Here is a 19,851-nt window from a genome sequence, read left to right on the forward strand (position 1 = left end):
GCTGCCTCCCATGAGTCTAGCACTCGGAGCCTGGGAGTGCTACTTGGTGCTGAGGAGAATCTGAAAAGGTCCGCGGTTTTGCTGCCCAGAACTACATTTCCCAGAGGCCTCCTCGGTCCAAATCTATTTTCTGCAAAAAGTCGCTTGCTCCGCGCAGTTGGCTATATCTTCGGGTTCTCAGCATTATGGTATCTGGTCCGTGAAGGAAGCACCGTTGAGTCGGTTTAGTTCCGTTTGATCCCGGCCCCACCTGGGACTGGACTTCAGTGGGGTGAAGGTGGGAAAAGAGAAAAGTTCTGGGCACCGTGACGAGGAGGTGGGCCAGCCTGAGCCTCAAGCTCCGGGCGGCAGTCAGAGAGGGGAGGAGTGCCCTTGGGTGATCCAGTGTGAAAGATTTCTGCGGTGGGATTTGGGGTAGGGTGCCTAGCGGGTCGAGAGACTCTGAGGTCCAGTGATTTTGGAGTCGTGCGAATTTGATTCGTGTGACCATGGTCGCGTCGTCTGTTTTAGGGACCTCTTGATTCTGACCCTGCAGCTTTTGAGAGACAGTGTGCTTGTGTTCATTGTGTTTCTGTTTTTCTGACGGGCACCTGGTAAAATATTGAAACTTACATGATTAAGTCAACACCCCACAGTCACCAAAATATTAAATGGAAAAAAATCGTAGTTTTGTGAATGTATATTGCTGGAAACACCCTTACTTCTTTTACACTGTATTATTCCACATCCATGTGTGTTTTATGGACAAAGATAATACAGGTAATTTAGAAAGATGTTGTTGAAGAAGGCAAAGACCTTGAGCCATCAAATGAAAGGGTATGTCAATAATTCAAAGTAGCCTCGACATCAGGAGTGAAAAGTGTCGGTGGAAACGCAGAGAAGTAACTAGGTGCAAAAACCTGAGAATCTAGCAAACCAGACTTTAATGTCACTTCTGCCATAAAGACCTGATTTTTTTTCAACATTTCATTTGAGTTTCACTCTGATTTAAGAATTTAAAAAGTTTTCAATGAAAATTGAAGACTCACTACAGTAATTTTGCAGTAGAGATTAAAATGGAGAAAATCTCTATGAAAACACGATGCTTTTATGTAATAGTATGTTGGCAAAGAGAACAGAATACTGCAGACTACAGCATGCTAAATATCAGGAACTTGAAGTTGTTGAAGGTATCAGAGAGGCTTCTTGCTCATAAGCTTACTGTAAAGCTATACAAAGCCATAAAACTAAAGAACTATGCTATCTCTAGGAAGCAGAAAAAAATAGTCTTCCTTTCACAGGCTTCATTTCACTAGATGATAACCAGCACTGTTTCAGAATAGTGTGAATCTCTTTCTGGAAAGGGTAAAGAGACTCCTAAACACTGCATAGAGAGAACATGTCCTCTAAATAAGTCTTAATTATTTGTCTCATGTGTGTTTACCAGCAGTACATTTCTTCTGTCACCTGTAAGAGTTATTTTTTGCTAATTACTTTGTTAAAAGATGAGAAGAGAACAGAGCTGGTTCTATGTCCATCTAGCTTCCTGATTTCATTTTTTATACTTGTAGATTTGTCTCTTTCTCCTTTTATTTCTGTAAAGCTTTGCTTTATCTATTTTAAAGCTCTCTTGTTGATGATACATATTTAGAGTTGTACTAGCTTCCTGTTAAATTGATCCAATAAGAAATTATGTAATTTGTGACTTCCCTGGTGGTCCAGTGGGTAGGACACTGTGCTCCCAATGCAGGGGACCTGGGTTCGATCCCTGGTCAGAGAAGTAGACCCTACATGCCGCAACAAAGATCCAGCACAGCCAAATAAATATAAATACTTTTTTTAAAGAAATTATGCAATTTACCCTTTATTTATAATATTGGTTTTTGTCTTAGTCTGTTTTGATATTACTATAGCTTCACCATGCTTCTTTTGGTTAGTGCATTATCTTTTTCTATACTTTTTCTTTTAACTTTTATTTTTGTAGTATGTCTCATTAAATAATATTTATTTTTAAAATAAATGACAGTCTTACTTGTTGACATATTTAGTAAATTTACATTTATAAAGCAGTTGGGTTTTGTTCTACCACCTTAGAATTTGTTTTCTTTTGGGACCCCATGGACTATAGCCCACCAGGCTCCTGTCTCCATAGGATTCTTCAGGCAAGAATATTTCCCAGGTGGTGCAGTGGTAAAGAAACCACCTGCCAATGCAAGAGATTGTTAGAGTTAGATCCCTGGGTCAGGAAGATCCCCTGGAGGAGGAAATGGCAACTCACTCCAGTATTCTGGATTCTCATGTAGTTTTAAGAAGTAATTCAGGGAGATCCCGTATACCTTTTATCCAATTTCCCCCAGTGGTAACATCTTGCAATACTATACACAGAATCAGAACATTGACATTGATACTCTCAACATACTTCCATCATCATAAGAATTCTTCATGTTGTCCTTCTAAAGCCACACCCACGTCTCTCTTTCCCGAAACCCTCTCCTTAAGACCTGGCAATCCTAATGTGTTCTCCATTTCTGTAATTTTACCTTTCAAGAATGTTACATAAGTGAGATTATAAAGTATGTAATTGGAGTACTGACTTTTTCACTCAGCATGATTCCCTGGAGATTCATACATGTTGTTGTATGTGTAATTCATTCCTTTTTATTGCTGAGTAGAATGCCATGTGAACATACTACAGTTTGTTTAGCCATTCCCTCATGGAAGGACATATGGGCTTTTCCAACTTTTGTCTGTTACAACTAAAGCTGCTATATACATTCATATACAATTTTTTTTTTCATTTCAAACACCAAGAAGAGTTTTAGAAGGAATTTGTTCATTCACTAAAAAATCTATCTGGCATTTTCACTGAGATTATATTCAGTATATAGATAAATTGGGGCAAACTGACGTTTTTATAATGGTGAATCTCATAACTATGCAACATAATATATCTCTTCTTAAATTCCTCTCAGTAATGTTTTGTATTTTTAGTGTACAGGTAACAAAATCTTTTGTCAGGTCTACCCCCAAGTATTTCAGAGTTTTTGATGCATTTTAATTGGTATTTTTTAAAATTTCAATTTCCAACTGTATGTAAGAAATACAATTTATTTTTGTAACTTGTAGCTTGATACCTTGCTAAACTCACTTAGTATTTCTACTAGAGTATTTAGAGGTTCCATTGCATTTTCTACAGAGATGATTATGTCACCTGTGAAAAAAGACATTGGTGTCTATTCCTATTAAAATCGGCAAATACATGATGGACCCCAACCCCAAATTTGGTTAGGATATTGAGATGGATGAAGCCGCACACACACACCAAGAAGAAATGAACATTTTCTCACTCACACAATGAAGCTTTCTAGGAAAAGCAAAGCAGTCATCCCAAGAAAGTCTGCAAATGGCTTGTGAAAGCAAGGAAAGGAAACTGGCTTGGAGTGTTTATGGCAGAGGCTTGTGTGGTTTAAATCTCCTGCTAGTGTCAAAGGAGAGAGCACCTGAGTTTGCCCAGCTTGGGGATATAAGAAAAAGAAGAAGGAGTGAAGCTCAAAGCTACGAGCAGCTTCTGCTGCTGCTCCTGTTGCTGCTTGTGTGTGTGTGTTTGGTGTGGATCCAGTGAAGCAGCAGCTGAGGAGACTAGTTCTCGCCATGGCTGACAAAAAGGCCAAGTGGGGAGTCAAGGTTGAGAACAATGATCATATTAATTTGAAGGTAGCAGGTGGTGCATTTTAAGAAGCATAGGGACTTCCCTGGTGGTCCAGTGGTTAAGAATCCGCCTTGCAATGGAAAGGATGAAGGTTTGCTCCCTGGTTAGGGAACTAAGATCCCACATACTGTGGAGCAACTAAGTCCACCAGCCACAACTAAAAAGTTCATTTGCCCACAACTAAATCTTGATGCAGCCAAATAAACAGATAAGTATTTTTAAAAAGGATTAAGAGGCATACAACAACTTAGTAAACTAATGAAAGTCTATAGTGAATGACTGAGTTTGTCAATAAGGCAGATCAGAATACAATTTGATGGGCAGCCAATCAATGAGACATACTCACCTAGACAGTTGGAAATGAAGGATGAAGATACAGTTGGTATGTTCCAGCAACAGAGAGGTGTCTACTAAAACAGAATCCTGCTACTTTACTCCAAAATTCTGTTCTTACCTACCAAGAGGACATTCTCAATTAGAAAAATGCAATTTGGTTCTACTATATCCTAACTACTGCAGGACAGTTTTCTCTAGTCTTTCATCTTCCTCTTCCCCATTCCTTTATTGTCTATACAGTAACTGGTGTATACATAAATATACCGCTTTTTTAAAAACTAAATCATGGACAATGGTATGTCTTGATTGACACCAAATGGAAATTGCATGGGGGATATTACATTACTCCCCATAGAATACTGGAACCTTTACAATAGTTTATTTCTATTTACTTCTCTTCTCCTGGCCTTTGTGCTATTGTTGTCATACAATTTGCTTCTATATCTGTTAATTTATGTATTAAGAATATATAAAACTGTGACTACATTGTTTTTATTTTTGTTTAAATAGTAATTTGTATTTTGGCAAGAATTAAATAATAAAATACTGGGACTTCTCTGGTAGTCCAGTGGCTAAGACTCTGATATCCCAATGCAGGGGCAAGGGTTCAATTACCAGTCAGGGAACTAGATCCCACATGCCACAACAAAAACATGGGGCAGCCTGAATAAATAAATAAATATTAAAAAAAGACAATAGTATTATGTGTTAACCCTGTAGTTTCCATCTTTGGTGCTCTTCACTGTTTTGTGTTGATCCAGATATCTGTTTGTTATCCAAATACACATACAATAGGTCTCTTGAAATTGCCCTTCTACTCTGATTTTTGATTTTCCATTTTTAAAGCTAATTTTTTTCTAGGTCTATCGTGGCATGACAAACAGCAACAGCATCTGGCACACAGTAGGTGCTTTCTAATCACATGCCACTAAGCAGAATTCCTTGCACAAACCCACATCCATTAGCCTAGTCCTCACCATTTCTCATGCACTATCATACCACACACTTCCTCCACTTTCCACCAGTCACTTTCTATTATAGCACATTCTCACAGCATCACAAATGTCACACACAATAACACAATCACACACATGGTCACAGAAATGCACCATGTTCACCCCCCCAACACACATAGTTTTGCATCTTTGTCAACAAAGGTCCGTCTAGTCAAGGCTATGGTTTCTCCAGTAGTCATGTATAGATGTGAGAGTTGGACTGTGAAGAAAGCTGAGCACCAAAGAATTGATGCTGTTGAACTGTGGTGTTGGAGAAGGCTCTTGAGAGTCCCTTGGACTGCAAGGAGATCCAACCAGTCCATCTTAAAGGAGATCAGTCCTGAGTGTTCTTTGGAAGGACTGATGTTGAAGCTGAAACTCCAATACTTTGGCCACCTGATGCGAAGAGCTGACTCATTTGAAAATACCCTGATGCTGGGAAAGATTGAGGGCAGGAGGAGAAGGGGACGACAAAGGATAAGATGGTTGGATGGCATTACCGACTCAATGGACCTTGGTTTGGGTAGACTCAAGCAATTGGTGATGGACAGGGAGGCCTGGCGCGCTGTGGTTCATGGGGTCACAAAGAGTTGGACACGACTGAGCGACTGAACTAACTGACTTTCACTATAAAACACACGGTGACAGAATCAAAGGGTAGTGCACCCACAAAGTCACAGTCAGTTGACAGAAACTTAAACAAAAACTTAAAATATAGGAACTTCCCTGGTGGGCCAGTGGTAAAGAAACCACCTTCCAATGAAAGGGCCGCAGGTTGGGTCATTGAAAAAGCAAGAGAGTTCCAGAAAAATATCTACTTTTGCTTTATTGACTACACCAAAGCCTTTGACTTTGTGGATCACAACAAAATGTGGAAAATTCTTAGAGATGGGAATACCAGACCACCTGACCTACCTCCTAAGAAATCTGTATGAAGGTCATCAGTTAGAACTGGACATGGAACAACAGACTGGTTCCAAATCAGGAAAGGGGTACGTCAAGGTTGTATATTCTCACCCTGCTTATTTAATCTATATGCAGAGTACATCATGCGAAATGCCAGGTTGGATGAAGCACCAGCTGGAATTAAGATTGCTGGGAGAAATATCAATAACCTCAGATACACAGATGACACCACCGTTATGGCAGAAAGCGAAGAATTAAAGAGCCTCTTCATGGAAGTGGAAGAGGAGAGTGAAAAAGATGGCCTAAAACTCAACATTCAGAAAACTAAGATCATGGCATCTGGTCCCATCACTTCATGGCAAATAGATGGGGAAACAATGGAAACAATGACAGACTTTATTTTGGGGGGCTCCAAAATCACTGCAGATGGTGACTGTAGCCATGAAATTAAAAGACGCTTGCTCCTTGGAAGAAATGCTTTGACCAACCTAGACAGCATATTAAAAAGCGGAGACATTACTTTACCAACAAAGGTCCGTCTAGTCAAAGCTATGGTTTTTCCAGTAGTCGTGTATGGACGTGAGACTTGGACTATAAAGAAAGATGAGCGCTGAAGAATTGATGCTTTTGAACTGTGCTGTTGGAAAAGACTCTTCGGAGTCCCTTGGATTGCAAGGAGATCCAACCAGTCCATCCTAAAGGAGATCAGTCCTGAATATTCATTGGAAGGACTGATGCTGAAGGTGAAACTCCAGTACTTTGGCCACCTGATGGGAAGAACTGACTCATTGGAAAAGACCCTGATGCTGGGAAAGATTGAAGGCGGGAGGAGAAGGGGACCACAGAAGATGAGATAGGTGGATGGCATCACCGACACAATAGACATGAGTTTGAGTAGGCTCTGGGAGTTGGTGATGGACAGGGAGGCCTGCCTTGCTGCAGTCTGTGCGGTCCAAAAGAGTAGGACATGACTGAGCAACTGAACTGAACTGAGGGGAACTGGGATCCCACATCCGTGGGGCAATGGGGCCCCTGCACTGCAGCTGCTGAGCCCTTGCCGCAGCAAAGACCTAGCAGGGCCAAAAAAAGTAAAAACCTTAAAATACAAACACTGTTGTTTTAAGCAGGTATAGAGGCAGATTAAGGAGCCCTGGTGGCTCTGACTGCAATTCTGTAAAGAGTCTGCCTGCAATGCAGGAGACCCAGGTTCAATCCCTGGGTTGGGAAGTTCCCCTGGAGAAGGGAATGGCAACCCACTCCAGTATTCTTGCCTCGAGAATTCCATGGATAGAGGAACTTGGCAGGCTACAGTCCATTGGGTCTCAAAGACTGGGACACGACTGAGCGACTGACACAACAACAACAACAAAGGAGCCATGAAGTGTCGGGGGGAGGAGTGTAATCAGGTTAAGTCCTCATGAGTTAACATTTGTATCTGAATGTAGGGAGTAAAGAAACTTTGAAGATACCCGACAGAGGAGCCGTTTTAGGAAGAGGGGTCACATTCACATCCACCATCACTAAATCACAAACTCAGGAATCATATGCAAAAGATGACACTCTCTACCCTGACCTCTCCCCTCCTGTCTTCAGGGCAAACCATTCCCTGAGAAAGAACGCCCTGGGGAAGGAGCGACTGGATGAAGCACAACGTACCTGCGCATTCCATTTCCAACTGCCCCATACACACTTTCTTCAGGTCCCCCAGCTCAAACAGAGGAACTCACTTCTCCTGCATTTTGTGCAGACGCGCGTGCACTAGAGCGCGCCCACTTCGCTCCCTCCCTCCCCGCCCTGAGCCTAACAAGCGGTTTGTAATTCTCCGACGCGTAGCTAAGGAAGGTGGACCGACCCCTTATGTCTGCGCCCTTCAATCTCGACCGTTTAGGGTGACGCTCGACGCAGTCTCTGTGGTGGACCCAGCCTCAGAGCTGAGAGGAATCGATCGAGACGTGCAGGCTCCTCCTCCAAGTCCAGGGAGAGGTCTGCTTGGCAAAAGCCGGGGCAGAGGAGGTGGTGGTACAAACTCCCAGGGCAGTTGAACTCCAGAGCGCTGAGGCTTCCTCTGGTCAGGACTACATTTCCCAGTGGCCCCCGCGAGCACTGGGCCCGTTGCCCCTTTGTGTCCTCCGGAGGCCGAGTCGCCTCTTTCCGGGCTCGCGGAGGCTGGGTTCCATCAGATTCAGGCCAGGACGTGGGCCCGAGGGGAGGTTACGCGAGCCTTCCGGGCTGGGACCTGGTCTTCCGGCAGTTCGGTTCTGCAGGTAGGAAGGAAGTGGGTCACCCGGACGTTGGCCCCCTGGCTTTCTGTGTGACTCTTCGTGTGAGACGGTGGTTGTTACCTTACGGTGTGTGAGCCTGTCACCCGCGGTGCCTGTACACATCATATCTATGTGACTGTGTGTGCGAGTGAGCGATGGTTGGTGCCACAGAGAGTGAGACTGAGTTGAGGCAGAAGGATAGTTTCTGCCTCTCTTGTTCCTCTGTCCTCGGCCTCTTTGTGACTGGAGTGTGTGAGTGAGACCATCGCAGTATTTGCGACTAGGGGCTATGGGTGAGGGTGACGGTGAAACTGCCGGTACCCATGGCTGCTGTGATCTGTGCAAGATGGTGGTTGGTGCTGTAGTTTATCTGTGAGTGTGTGTGTGTGTGTGTGTGTGTGTGTGTGTGTGTGTGTGTGTGTGTTTAGGAGCAGGGGGACCGAATGAGACTCTTCTGCCACCAATATCTATTAAAGCTGGCCAGGTGATGCCAGTGTGTCACCAGATTTTAGAACCCGCTGACCTAGGAATTCCCTGTCGGTCCTGTGGTTAGGACTAGGTGGTCTCACTGCCCTGGCCAGGGTTCAATCCCTGGTCAGGGAACTAAGATCTCCCAAACCGCGCAGTGGTGGGGAGACAGAATCACCACTGGAGAGGAGAAGGAAAGTGGAGTCAGAAAGACCTTTATTTGATCTTAATGCTGTTATTTATTAGCTGTGTCTTTATGCAAATGGTTGCATCACTTGGAGTTTTTAACTGTAAAATCTGAAACATTTCTTGTTTAAATAATGAATTAGGAAGTGATTTGGGCACAGGTTAAATTGTTTGCATGCAGATTCCTAGGTCTCCATTATGCTTTCTAGTGGAGGGAAGGGTGCAACAGAGGAATGAAAAGCAGAAAAATTCTCAGCTGATGATTGTGGATGCCGCAAGGAAAGCCTAGTTTCTCATGTTCTCTTCCCCATCTCACTCATCTAAGGACATTGCCATTCCCCAGGAAAGAGTCAAGGGAAGTAAAGAATGGCTGTTGGACTTCTTAAAGCCATGTACCAGGTGAGTTGGTGTGGTGTTTTTTTTTTTTTTCCTGAAGTATTTTCCTCCTTTTTGAAAACAGGCGGACATTAATTTTCCTTCTGCTGAAACTTCTGGGTGACCAATCATGTCACTTTTTAAAACTCTCCAGTGGATTCCCACCTCATTCTGGACAAATGATGAAGTCTTTGCCTTGACCTGCAAGGCCCTACATAATCTGGTCCCTGGCTATCCCTGTGACCTCATCTAATTTTTCTCACTCTGTATTTCACTCACTCAGTTGCAGCCACAGTAACTTCTTTGCAGTGAACTGAGTACATTCTGGACTCATCGCCTTGCACTTACTGTTCCCTCTGCCTAAAATTCTGTTCCCCTAGAAACAGAATAACTTCTTCATTCTAGTCTCCATCCAGATGTTCATTCATTCCACAAACTTTTTACTAAGTACCTGTTACCTAAGAGGGCTTAGTCCTTCTTTGCTGCTCTATCTACACTCACTCCTTTGTTGATTGCATCCTGTCTTATGGCTTTACATACCATCTATATGCCAACAACTACCAAACTATATGCAGCCCAGAACTCTCTCCAGAAATCCAGACTCATGTATCCAGCTATCCACTCAGCATCTTCATTTGATTGTGGAATGAATACCTCAAATTCAGATTTCTCAAACTGAGTGAAATGAGCCATTGGAAGTTCTGGAGCATAGGAATGGCATGATCTGATTCCCATTTAATAGGATCACTCTGGCTGCTATTGAAAAGAAACTGAATGGGACAAGGATAGAAACAGGAAAACCAATTAGAAACTTCTTACATACTTCGCATCTAAGATGTTCAAGCTAAAAGTCTTCCATCAGGAAGTTGTTTGTCCTACCTTCAAAATATATCTAGAACCTGACCTCTTTTTACTACCACCAGTTTCTATTCTGATGTAAACTATCATTCCTCACCTGGATTGTTGCTATGCTCTCTTAACTTGTCCCTCTACTTCCACTCTTACTGTCTTTAGTCTGTTTTCAACAGAGCAGCCACAGTGTTCCTGTTACACATCACATTATGTCATTCCTCTTCAGAACAGGGAGAGAAATGATGAAAAGTAGAGACCACTCTTTCATATAGTTTAGCTGTAAGGAAACAAGAGAAATAGGTGGTAGGAATATAGGAGGAAAAACTATAGTCAAAAAGGTTTTTTAAGGACAGGTATGTGTCTGTGGGCTGATTTAAAGATGCAGCAGAAAGGGAAATTGAAGATGAAGAGGAGAGAGGAGGGAATTGCTGGAAGACTGTGCTTGAGTAGCTGAGAGGATTTGAGGTCTAGGATCAAATGGAAGGGTTGACCTTTGCTAGGTAAGTGGGCTGTTCATTTACAGTAATAGGATCAAGTTAGAGTATATGGGCCAGGAACTTTCCTGGTGGTCCAGTGGTTAAGACTTTGCCTTCCAATGCAGGGGGTATGGATTCCATCCCTGATTGGGGAGCTAAGATCCCACATGCCTTGCAGCCATAAAACCAACACATAAAACAGAAGTAGTAACAAATTCAATAAACATTAAAAAAAAAAGAGAGATTTAAAAAACAGAATGTATGGCCCACATGCAAGTAAATGTGTAGATGTTGTGGGAATTTGTGGAGATCCTCTTAAAATGGCTTTTTTTTTTTTTTTTAACCCAGTGAAACAAAGCAAGATATTTAGCTGAGAGTAAGGATGGAGGAGAGGGAAGAAAATATCAAATGGTCATTTGGGAGGGTAGAGGAAATGAATGGACTAGAGAATTGTATCATGGAGGTAGACAGAAATGTATTATTGCGGTTCACTTGAAGTTAGTGATCATGAATTTTAAATGAGACCAATTAGAATTATTTCTCTAAAAAAATTAAGGTGTGCAGGGTACAGAAACCAAGTATGCTCAGTGATAGCTGTGGCCCAGATGAGTATAGTTAAGTGAAAAGGGGGCAGAGAAGTTGAGAGGATATGCCTGGGTGTGATTATAACAAATGGTTGTTCTCGGATGTGAGGGTATGTGGGAATGAAGAGCAGTGAAAATGTAAAATTAATGATTTGTAGGTTCTAGTGGGGTCAAAGGATGATCCTAATTAGGGTATGCATACTAAGTCACTTCAGTCCTGTCCTACTCTTTGCGACCCCATAGACTATAGCCCACCAGGCTCCTCTGTCCATGGGATTCTCCTGGCAAGAATACTGGAGTGGATTACCATGCCTTCCTCCAGGGGATCTTCCCAACCGAGGGCTTGAACCCATGTCTCTTCTGTCTCCTGCATTGGCAGGTGGGTTCTTTACCACTAGTGCCACTGGGAAGCCCATCCTAATTAGGGTACCAGGGTGGGAAAATTGCACTATAAGAGGTAAAAGTGAGAGTAGAAGAATTGAGATTAGGGGGGGTTTGGTACTGATAATGACAAGGTCTAGGGTATGATCATGAAAGTGACTGTAGAAGTGTGGAGGACAAGCTTATTGGAGAAGGTGGGGTGAGAGAACTGAGAGGCCAGGTTGTTGGAAGGGTTATTTATATGAATATTGAAGTGACCAAAGATTATGTATAATGGGAGCAGCATTGGAGAAAGCGACAGTGAGACAAGATACTAAAGTGTTCAAGGAATGACAGAGAATTGGTATCTACCAGAAACTGATAGATAATTAAAAGAAGGGATCGTACACAGCTACAGCCTGATTTCAGGAGATGGAAAACTAGGTATATTTTAGGGAAGAGGGTGGGACAGTGGTCTGAAAGCAAGTATAAGGAGCTAAGAGGTCACTTACCTCAGCTCCATGTGCTATAGTACAAGGGATGTGAGAAATAAGTCAGTCAGTATATGACAAGGCCTCAGGGGAAGTTGTCTTCTCTGCTGAGAATGATGTGTCTGTAAGGCAAAAAGTCAAGGGAACTGTTTCTTCAGATGGGTTTGATTATAATTATGAATGGATTTTGAAACCAAGTATTTGGTTAGAGGTCAAATATTTTCAGAGGTTCTTTGTTAGAGGTCAGATATTTGAAGGTTAGGATTTAAGCTCCTTGTATTGACACTGTAATTATTTTCATTGACTGTATAAATGAAGGACTCAGTGAAGAATGTGTATATCATATATAAAAAATTTATGTGTTTATTATACATAGCTATGTAAGCTAAGGAAAACATTTTTGGAAGCATGTATATGACCAAACCAAACAGGAACATTTCTGCAGTATATTAGGGATGTTATTGCAAAGAGTCAGACATGACTGAACTACTGAACTGAACTGAACTGAACTGATTGCTAGGTCAAAGAGGGAGAGATTCACAAACTACTTCATTAAGAAAAAAAGTTACTGAGTGTTGAAAACCACTTTAAGAATACTTAATTTTCTTGCTCAGTCACTAAGTTGTGTCCAACTCTTTGTGACCCCATGGGCTGCAGCATACCAGGCTTCTCTGTCCTTCACTACCTCCCAGAGTTTGCTCAAACTTTATTTTGCAGAGAGAATTTTTTAAACTACGACAAAATTGAATAAAATGCCCAATAAAATAATCTTCTTGGTTTGTCAGATTCACCTCTTCTAATTTTGTAAAAAAAAAAACAAACAAAATAATTTACATGTGTGTATGTATCCCCACACACAAACACATTATGTATATTAGTTTTCATTAGATGGTCACATTATGGAAACCTGGAATCCAGATGAATCATAGCATAACTCCAAGTTTTTAAGAACTTTGCTTAGCCACTATAGGCCAAAATACTATTATGAATGGAAGACTCATTTCTTCACACAAAATTTTAAGTATTCTGGATTAAAGTATTTGCATTTTAATGGAATTGATTTGTTTTGCTTGGTATAATACAATTCTGGGAGATACAGTAAGCACTTTATGGTCTCATTTTACATCCTCTTACAGCTTCTTGACTTTTGCAAAACATTCACTCATGAATTCAGTTTATTCAGCAAATAGTTAAATAAGCCTCATTGTGTCAGATACTGTTCTGTAACTGGGATATAGCAGTGACCAAAACGAAAACATACTCTGCCCTCATAGACTTTATATTTTAGTGGAGGTGGGGAGCAGACAATAAATAACAGAATAATTAAGTACCATGGAGAAAAATAAGCAGGGTCAGGGGAATAGGGAACTAGGATAAGAACACTGCTGTTTTTATACAGAATGATCTGAGAAGTACAAAAGCCCTAGGGGGAACATTCTCCACATCTGAAGGTGTATCTGGGAGCCCCGTGCACCTGGGGCAGAATGAATGAGGTGAGTATGGGAAGAGAAAAGGTTATTTCATTTCATTTCAGGAGTTGGTGACCTTCAGAGATGTGGCTGTAGACTTCTCCCAAGAGGAGTGGGATTACCTAAATCCTTCTCAAAGGCATCTGTACAGTAATGTGATGCTGGAGAACTACAGGATCTTGGTATCACTGGGTAAGAATGTCTTGTAAAACTGAGCTTCTACTCATAAGGGTATCATTGTGATTTTGGGGGTTAGCATCTGTAGTGTTTGGCTTAATGTCTGCTGCCTGTGCCAAAGTAACAGGTTAATATTTGTGAGTTGGCGGTGAAGGGGTCTGTTATTAATCTGTGTTGGAAGTTTCAGTTTCCCTGTCCGTTGTATGCATGTCCTCATCACATTTTTCTCTGGCTTACTGTAAGCCCCCTCTTCCCCAATGATCAAATAACTGGATGTGAGTTCTCAGATATCTACAGCATGACCAAATTTGGTTTCTTTTCATATACGCAGGACTTTGCTTTTCTAAACCAAGTGTGATATTATTGTTGGAACAAGGGAAGGAGCCCTGGATGGCGAAGAGGGAGATGACAAAAGACTTGTGCTCAGGTGAGTGAAGAGGAAATAGGCACACAAAAACCTTTGCAGGGTACAGCCCAGCTTGACTCAAAGGTAGCACCTCTTCACTCTGCTGTTGGCATGTTCCTCTCAAATGTTCTAGGTCTTAGTAGAAACTTGAGTCCTTTGAGGTTGTTCTCCGAAAGCTGATATTCTGAACTGTCTCTCCTTGCCCACTTTACCCCCTCTTCTCTGAGTCTCCTTCCTTTTCTAGTTTCATAAGCATCTTCCAGCCTTTCTGTTCTGTTTTGTTTTAATTTTGGCTGAGCTGGGTCTTTGTTGCAGCACACATGCTTTCTCTAGTTTCGGCTCAAGAGCTTCTCTTGTTGCAGTGCAAAGGCTTCTCATTGCGGTATGCAGGTTCCTCTTGTTTCAGAGCATGGGCCCAGTAGCTGTGGTGCTTAGTTGCTCCTCAGCCTATGGGATCTTTGCATCCACTGAATTGGAATGCAGATTCTTAACCACTTGGCCACGAGGGAAGTCCCCTCTTCCAGTCTTTACCAAGCTCAGGTGCACAAGCCTCCCGCAGCCCTGTGTCTGGCTCTCCATCTTCTGTCTGCGTGAAATTTCAAAATAAAGCTTTCAACATCCAAAGGAAAAAAAAAAGAAAGAATCTTTTCCTAATCTGATGACCTTTTGAGCTCTATGCACAGCTGTAACACCAAGGTAAAGTTCAAACCCTGACACCTACATGAAGTGAAAATTTGAGCAACTGACTTAATCCCTCTGTGTCTTTGTTTTCTCATCTGTAAACTAGGATAATATTTTTAAAGTGCTTTCAACAGTTCCTATCTCATATTATGAGCACAAAAGCTGTTAGCTACTAGTATTATAATATTGGTAATTTATCTGTGAATGCCTCATTTTTCTCTTAATGGTCAGTTCATTCATTCTTTTAATCAAGGTTATTGAATTTGTACTTTAAACAGAGTACTTGCAAGATGCTAAGGTGATATACAAAAATGTAAAAAATCAAATAACTGATAAGCTTGTAGAAGAAATACAATATAGCTGTAAACAGCATACATAAAAAGAAAGCTGACATAAAGGAAGCTCAGAGAGAGGTGAGAGAGGAATCTGGTTAATTGAGAAGATAGTCTTTAACAAAAACACAAGTTAGAAGCTAGAAAACATCTAAGAGAGAAGAGGTTAAGAGTTCAGCTTTGTGATGTAGGAATGATTTTCATACAGACATAGGATGCATTCAGGTAAAATGGAAGACTAAAATTCAGAAGAAAATTAGGGTCTCTGTAAATATCTCTGTCAACACTACTCCCCATCTCATTCCACCCCCATCTCGACTACCTCTCCTCAAATTTTATGTTCTTGTTCAGGTTTCTAAGAAAAAATTTTGATGTGGAACTGTAGTGTCAAAGAAGACATGGCTAAATTTTATTAATTATTATTGTTAAATAAATTATACACACATAAATATATATTGGCCTAAATATGTAGTTTAATAATATAACAAAAAAATGTACCTACTTCTTAAGAAATAGAAGATTATCAGTGCCATTTTAGGCCTTTGAGGGTCCCTTCTTAGTGATGTATCACTCCCTACTTTTAGCCCATCCCTACCCCTCACTAGAGTAACCATTATCCTACAACTTTGCTTATCATTTCTTGACTTTTCTTTGTAGTTTTGCGACATATATCCCTAAGCAAAATATTTATATTTGCATATTTTCAATTTTCTGATGAAAATGGAAATACATTGTGCTGGTAATTCTGACTTTTTCACCTCAAAATTATATTCCTCAGATTCACCTATATTGATTTTAGTCACTATTTTTCATTGAATTTTTTTTCCTGGTGAAATATAATATATTCCACTGTGAAAATCTTAATTTATCCACTGAAGGGCATTTGAATTGTTTCAGTCTTCTGTTATTATAAATTTTACTGCTATGAACCTTATTACGTGTGACTGATGGTGCACATATGCTGGAGTTCATGTAGAGAATATAGCCAGGAATTTATTGCATAATGCTATTTTACTTTCCAGATTACTTGTACTAACTTACATTTGTAATAGCTGTGTGTGAGAGTATTCATTGCTCCAGACTGAGAATTAACAAATTTAAAATTTTTTGCAAATTTGACATATGTGAAATATTTACTTATACTTGTCATCTGAATTTCCTTGATTACTAAAAAATATTTGGGATCTTTTTATATTTATAAAAGGCTATTTTGACTTCCTCTTGCTGGCGACGGAATGAAACACCAACACTGCAGAGTGGTTTAAATCTTTATATTTTAACACTTGCTTCTTACAGCTGCTTTATTTTATATCCCTTGCACAACAACCTACAGGGCAAGCTGCCAAGCACTATGATTCAAAGACTATACAGTGCGCAGGCGCAGGGCGAGATAACCTTTACCTTGACTTATTTACTGCAGCTAAGACTTTGTTTTGGGGAACTTCCTTATCAACTTAGAATCCGTTTTGTCCCAAGGTCTGTTCCTTTTGAGGAATCAGAGAAACATCCTTGTGTGCAAGCAATGTTTTTTTCCCATGGGAACAAACAGGATTTTTAGCTGAACATCTCGTTTGCAAGAATGTTTAGCCCTGGTTGAGAGTCTCGTTTGCAAGCACTTCTCAACCTTCTTTATACCTTGTTCCCTACATCTCCCCCTTTCTTTTCTTGTAGATGCTGAATAAGCGCTTGAATACGCAGTTTTTTTTTTTTCAATTGTTTCCCTTTTTGCCAGCACCGGTAGACTAAAAAAGCAATAAAACATAAAGCAACAATTAACAAAGTATTTACAAAGGATGTTGTTAACAATGTAGATATATGCCCTAAAGGATTAAGGTTATCTAATCCTTCTTGAAGACTTTTTAGTATATCAGAACCAAGAGTATCAGGCAGCGTCTTACTAAAAGTTGACAATATAATTTGTTCTAATTCCATAATTTCAGCAGTTAAATTTTGGTGTCCCACTAAAGATCTTTTCACCTTTTCCCAACCCTCACTCATATTAAAGGGAACAGGGGTTACACATAGGTGAGATGAGTTTTAATCACATTTTAACACACTCTTTGTAGCTAACACAGTCACTTGATCTCTTAACCAGGAAACAGTGTGTTGTAAATTTAATACATCAGTAGCCAATTGAGAGTCCAAATCATGCTGTTGTTGCCACAATAAATGAGCATCTTTATGCCATTTTCTGACAAAATCAGCAGTCTGTATGCTTTGATGCAAAGCAAGACCTGCTACAGTTGCTGTTGCTGTTACTGAAGCCACAGTGAGAATTGATGAGATGACAATGCCAAGCATTTTTTGAGATCGATGGAGAAGAGTTTGTACAGCATTTACAAGATGAGTGACAGCAAAAGAGTCCGACCAAAGTCGAGTAAGATTAACAGGCAACCAAAGTTCAGTCCGTGCTTTTACAATGACCAAAGAATAATTACTGGAATGGACCATCTTGTTTTTAACATTTTTTCACCAAGAACGATTTATACATTGAGTCAAGTTACAATCAGAACATGATATAACTCCCAAAATTTTATTTTAAATCCATTGCCCATACAGTAAAGAATAAGGAAATTTTACACATGCTATAGCAGAGTAAGATTTATTAATATGCAAATGAACTTGAAATGGCCCCTTAGGGTCATTAATATTTAAAGTAAAGTTTTTTGTCCATATAGTAAGGTCACCTGAGATTGCCCATAATTTTTATATATCTCTTTGTAATTGAGGGTGTCCATCCATTTGTAATTGAGGTGGAGCCAATGCAAAATGTTGTCATATTACAGTTTTATTTTTTTGAGATAATGGTCCGGGGAGAGAAGAATGAGCTCAAATATGAGTAAAAAAGACAGGGTTAGTTTGCCTAATTAATAATTGTTGAACCTGAAAAAATAATTTATCAATATTAGTTTTTAAAGTTACCGGTAGAGTGGCTTCAGGAAGATAAATACATGAAAAGACTGCATATTTAGAATCAGAAACAATATTAATAGGAATATCAAAAAAATCCTGTAATGCCAAACAAATGGCCCAAAGTTTAGCAGGCTGCACAGAAGAAAAGGAATGTGGAACAACTTTAGAAGTAGTATCAGTCCAATAGCCAGCAGTATTTTTATTGGCATCTGTAAAAATAGGTTTTTTTTCAACTGGAATATTAGATATAGGAGATTTACAAACCATTGATGTATGTCGAAGAAAATCTATCATTTTAGATTGAGGATATTGATTAGAAAAAGTCTCTGAATAAGATGCAAGAGCTATTTGCCAATTTTTAATAAACTGTAAGCAATTAGAAATTTGGGTGGAAGTAAGTTGAGTAATAATTGTTTGAGGGTCACTTCTAATTAACTGAGTAATATGGCCTCGACCTTTTAAAATAAGGAAAGCAATTTTATCTATATAAGTAGTAAGCCTTTTTGTATAGTTATTGGGTAAAAATACCCACTCAATCAACCCTGCAGATTGAGCAATAACTCTAGTAGGAGAATAGGGAGTATGGAACACTATGAAATATATAGGTTGATCCTGTTGTAGATAAGTAAGAAACCCTTTATTTAACCGTTGCTCTACAAAGTGTAATTCTTCTTTTGCTTGAGAAGTAAGAGATCGAGGACTGTTAAGAGCAGTATCACCCTCTAAAGTAGAAAATAAATGACGCAATTGATGTGTAGGAATCCCTAACATGGGACATAACCAGTTAATATCACCCAAAAGCTTTTGAAAATCATTAAGAGTTTTCAAATTATCTCGTCTAATTTGGACTTTTTGAGGTTTTATTTTTTGTAGTTTTAAAATAGCACCTAAATATGAAATAGGAAATTCAGTTTGAATTTTTTTAGGAGCAATTTGAAGATTAAAATCACTTAAAGTTTTTTTTACATGAATAAAAAATTTATCTTGTTTTTTTTTGCTAGGAGCTGTCAATAGAAGATCATCCATATAATGATAGAGAAGACAATTAGAAAATTGTTGTCTCACAGTAATAAGAGCACGATTAACAAACTCCTGACAAAGTGTAGGGCTATTAATCATTTTTTGAGGCAACACTGTCCATTGATAACGTTTTACGGGCTGCCCATGATTATACACTGGAATAGTAAAAGCAAATTTATTTTCATCTTTTATTTGCAAAGGAATATTAAAAAAAACAATCTTTTAAATCTAAAACCATCAAAGATCAATCCTGTGGAATCAAAGCAGGAGAAGGGAGACCTAATTGTAAAGCTCCCATAGGTTCTATATGTTTGTTAACTTTCCTTAAATCAGTCAACATTTTCTATTTACCAGATTTTTTTTTAATGACAAAAACAGGAGAATTCTAAGGAGACGTAGAAGGTTTAATATGGCCAGATTGAAGCTGTTCTTTTACTAATTGTTTTAAAGCCTCGAGCTTTACTTTTGGAAATGGCCACTGCTCAACCCATTTAGGGACATCAGTTAACCATTTTAATGGGAGAGCTCGAGGAATCTGAGCAGTGGCTACAAGTTTTTTGACGAGATGGTGAGCGTTGTTTTTAAAGAAAATAAAAGATCTCTTTTTCAGATATTAATAGGTATATTAACAATGTAAAAAGAAATACTTTTTTTTTATTAGACAATTGGCATGACAAAGGTTGAGCGCTTTTTCACACATCTGCTATTGATCCTAAGCCTGTTAAAACAAGAGGAATTTTTTTTTTTCAGTCATTAGGCCACTGTTGGAGAGAAATAACCGAAACATCTGCTCTTGTATCTACTAATCCTTCAAACTGTTTACCTTTAATAATCAGTGACATTAAAGGACGAGAGTCATTAATAAGCATTTTTTA

General features: G+C 39.7%; 1 protein-coding gene and 1 non-coding gene across 5 annotated transcripts in view; both read left to right on the top strand.

The window, feature by feature from the left end:
* The first annotated feature begins 1,686 nt into the window (after positions 1-1,686).
* Positions 1,687-1,759, top strand: TRNAG-CCC (transfer RNA glycine (anticodon CCC)). The gene has a single exon. It is a non-coding gene; the product is annotated as a tRNA-Gly (tRNA).
* A 6,304-nt stretch (positions 1,760-8,063) lies between these two features.
* Positions 8,064-19,851, top strand: part of ZNF570 (zinc finger protein 570) — a 29,428-nt gene continuing 17,640 nt past the window's right edge. The window contains exons 1-5 of one of the 4 annotated variants that reach the window (XM_060398568.1): positions 8,064-8,189; positions 9,166-9,239; positions 11,371-11,506; positions 13,513-13,639; positions 13,956-14,051. In XM_060398568.1, the coding sequence (XP_060254551.1) occupies positions 13,606-13,639; positions 13,956-14,051 (130 nt within the window). In that variant the 5' untranslated portion in view covers positions 8,064-8,189; positions 9,166-9,239; positions 11,371-11,506; positions 13,513-13,605. Of the gene's footprint in view, positions 8,274-9,165; positions 9,240-11,370; positions 11,507-13,512; positions 13,640-13,955; positions 14,052-19,851 lie in introns of those variants that run through there. The other 3 variants (XM_042230866.1, XM_004015202.5, XM_060398569.1) reach the window with 3 other exon arrangements.

Source organism: Ovis aries, chromosome 14, assembly GCF_016772045.2.
Source record: "Ovis aries strain OAR_USU_Benz2616 breed Rambouillet chromosome 14, ARS-UI_Ramb_v3.0, whole genome shotgun sequence".
NCBI lineage: Eukaryota > Metazoa > Chordata > Mammalia > Artiodactyla > Bovidae > Ovis > Ovis aries.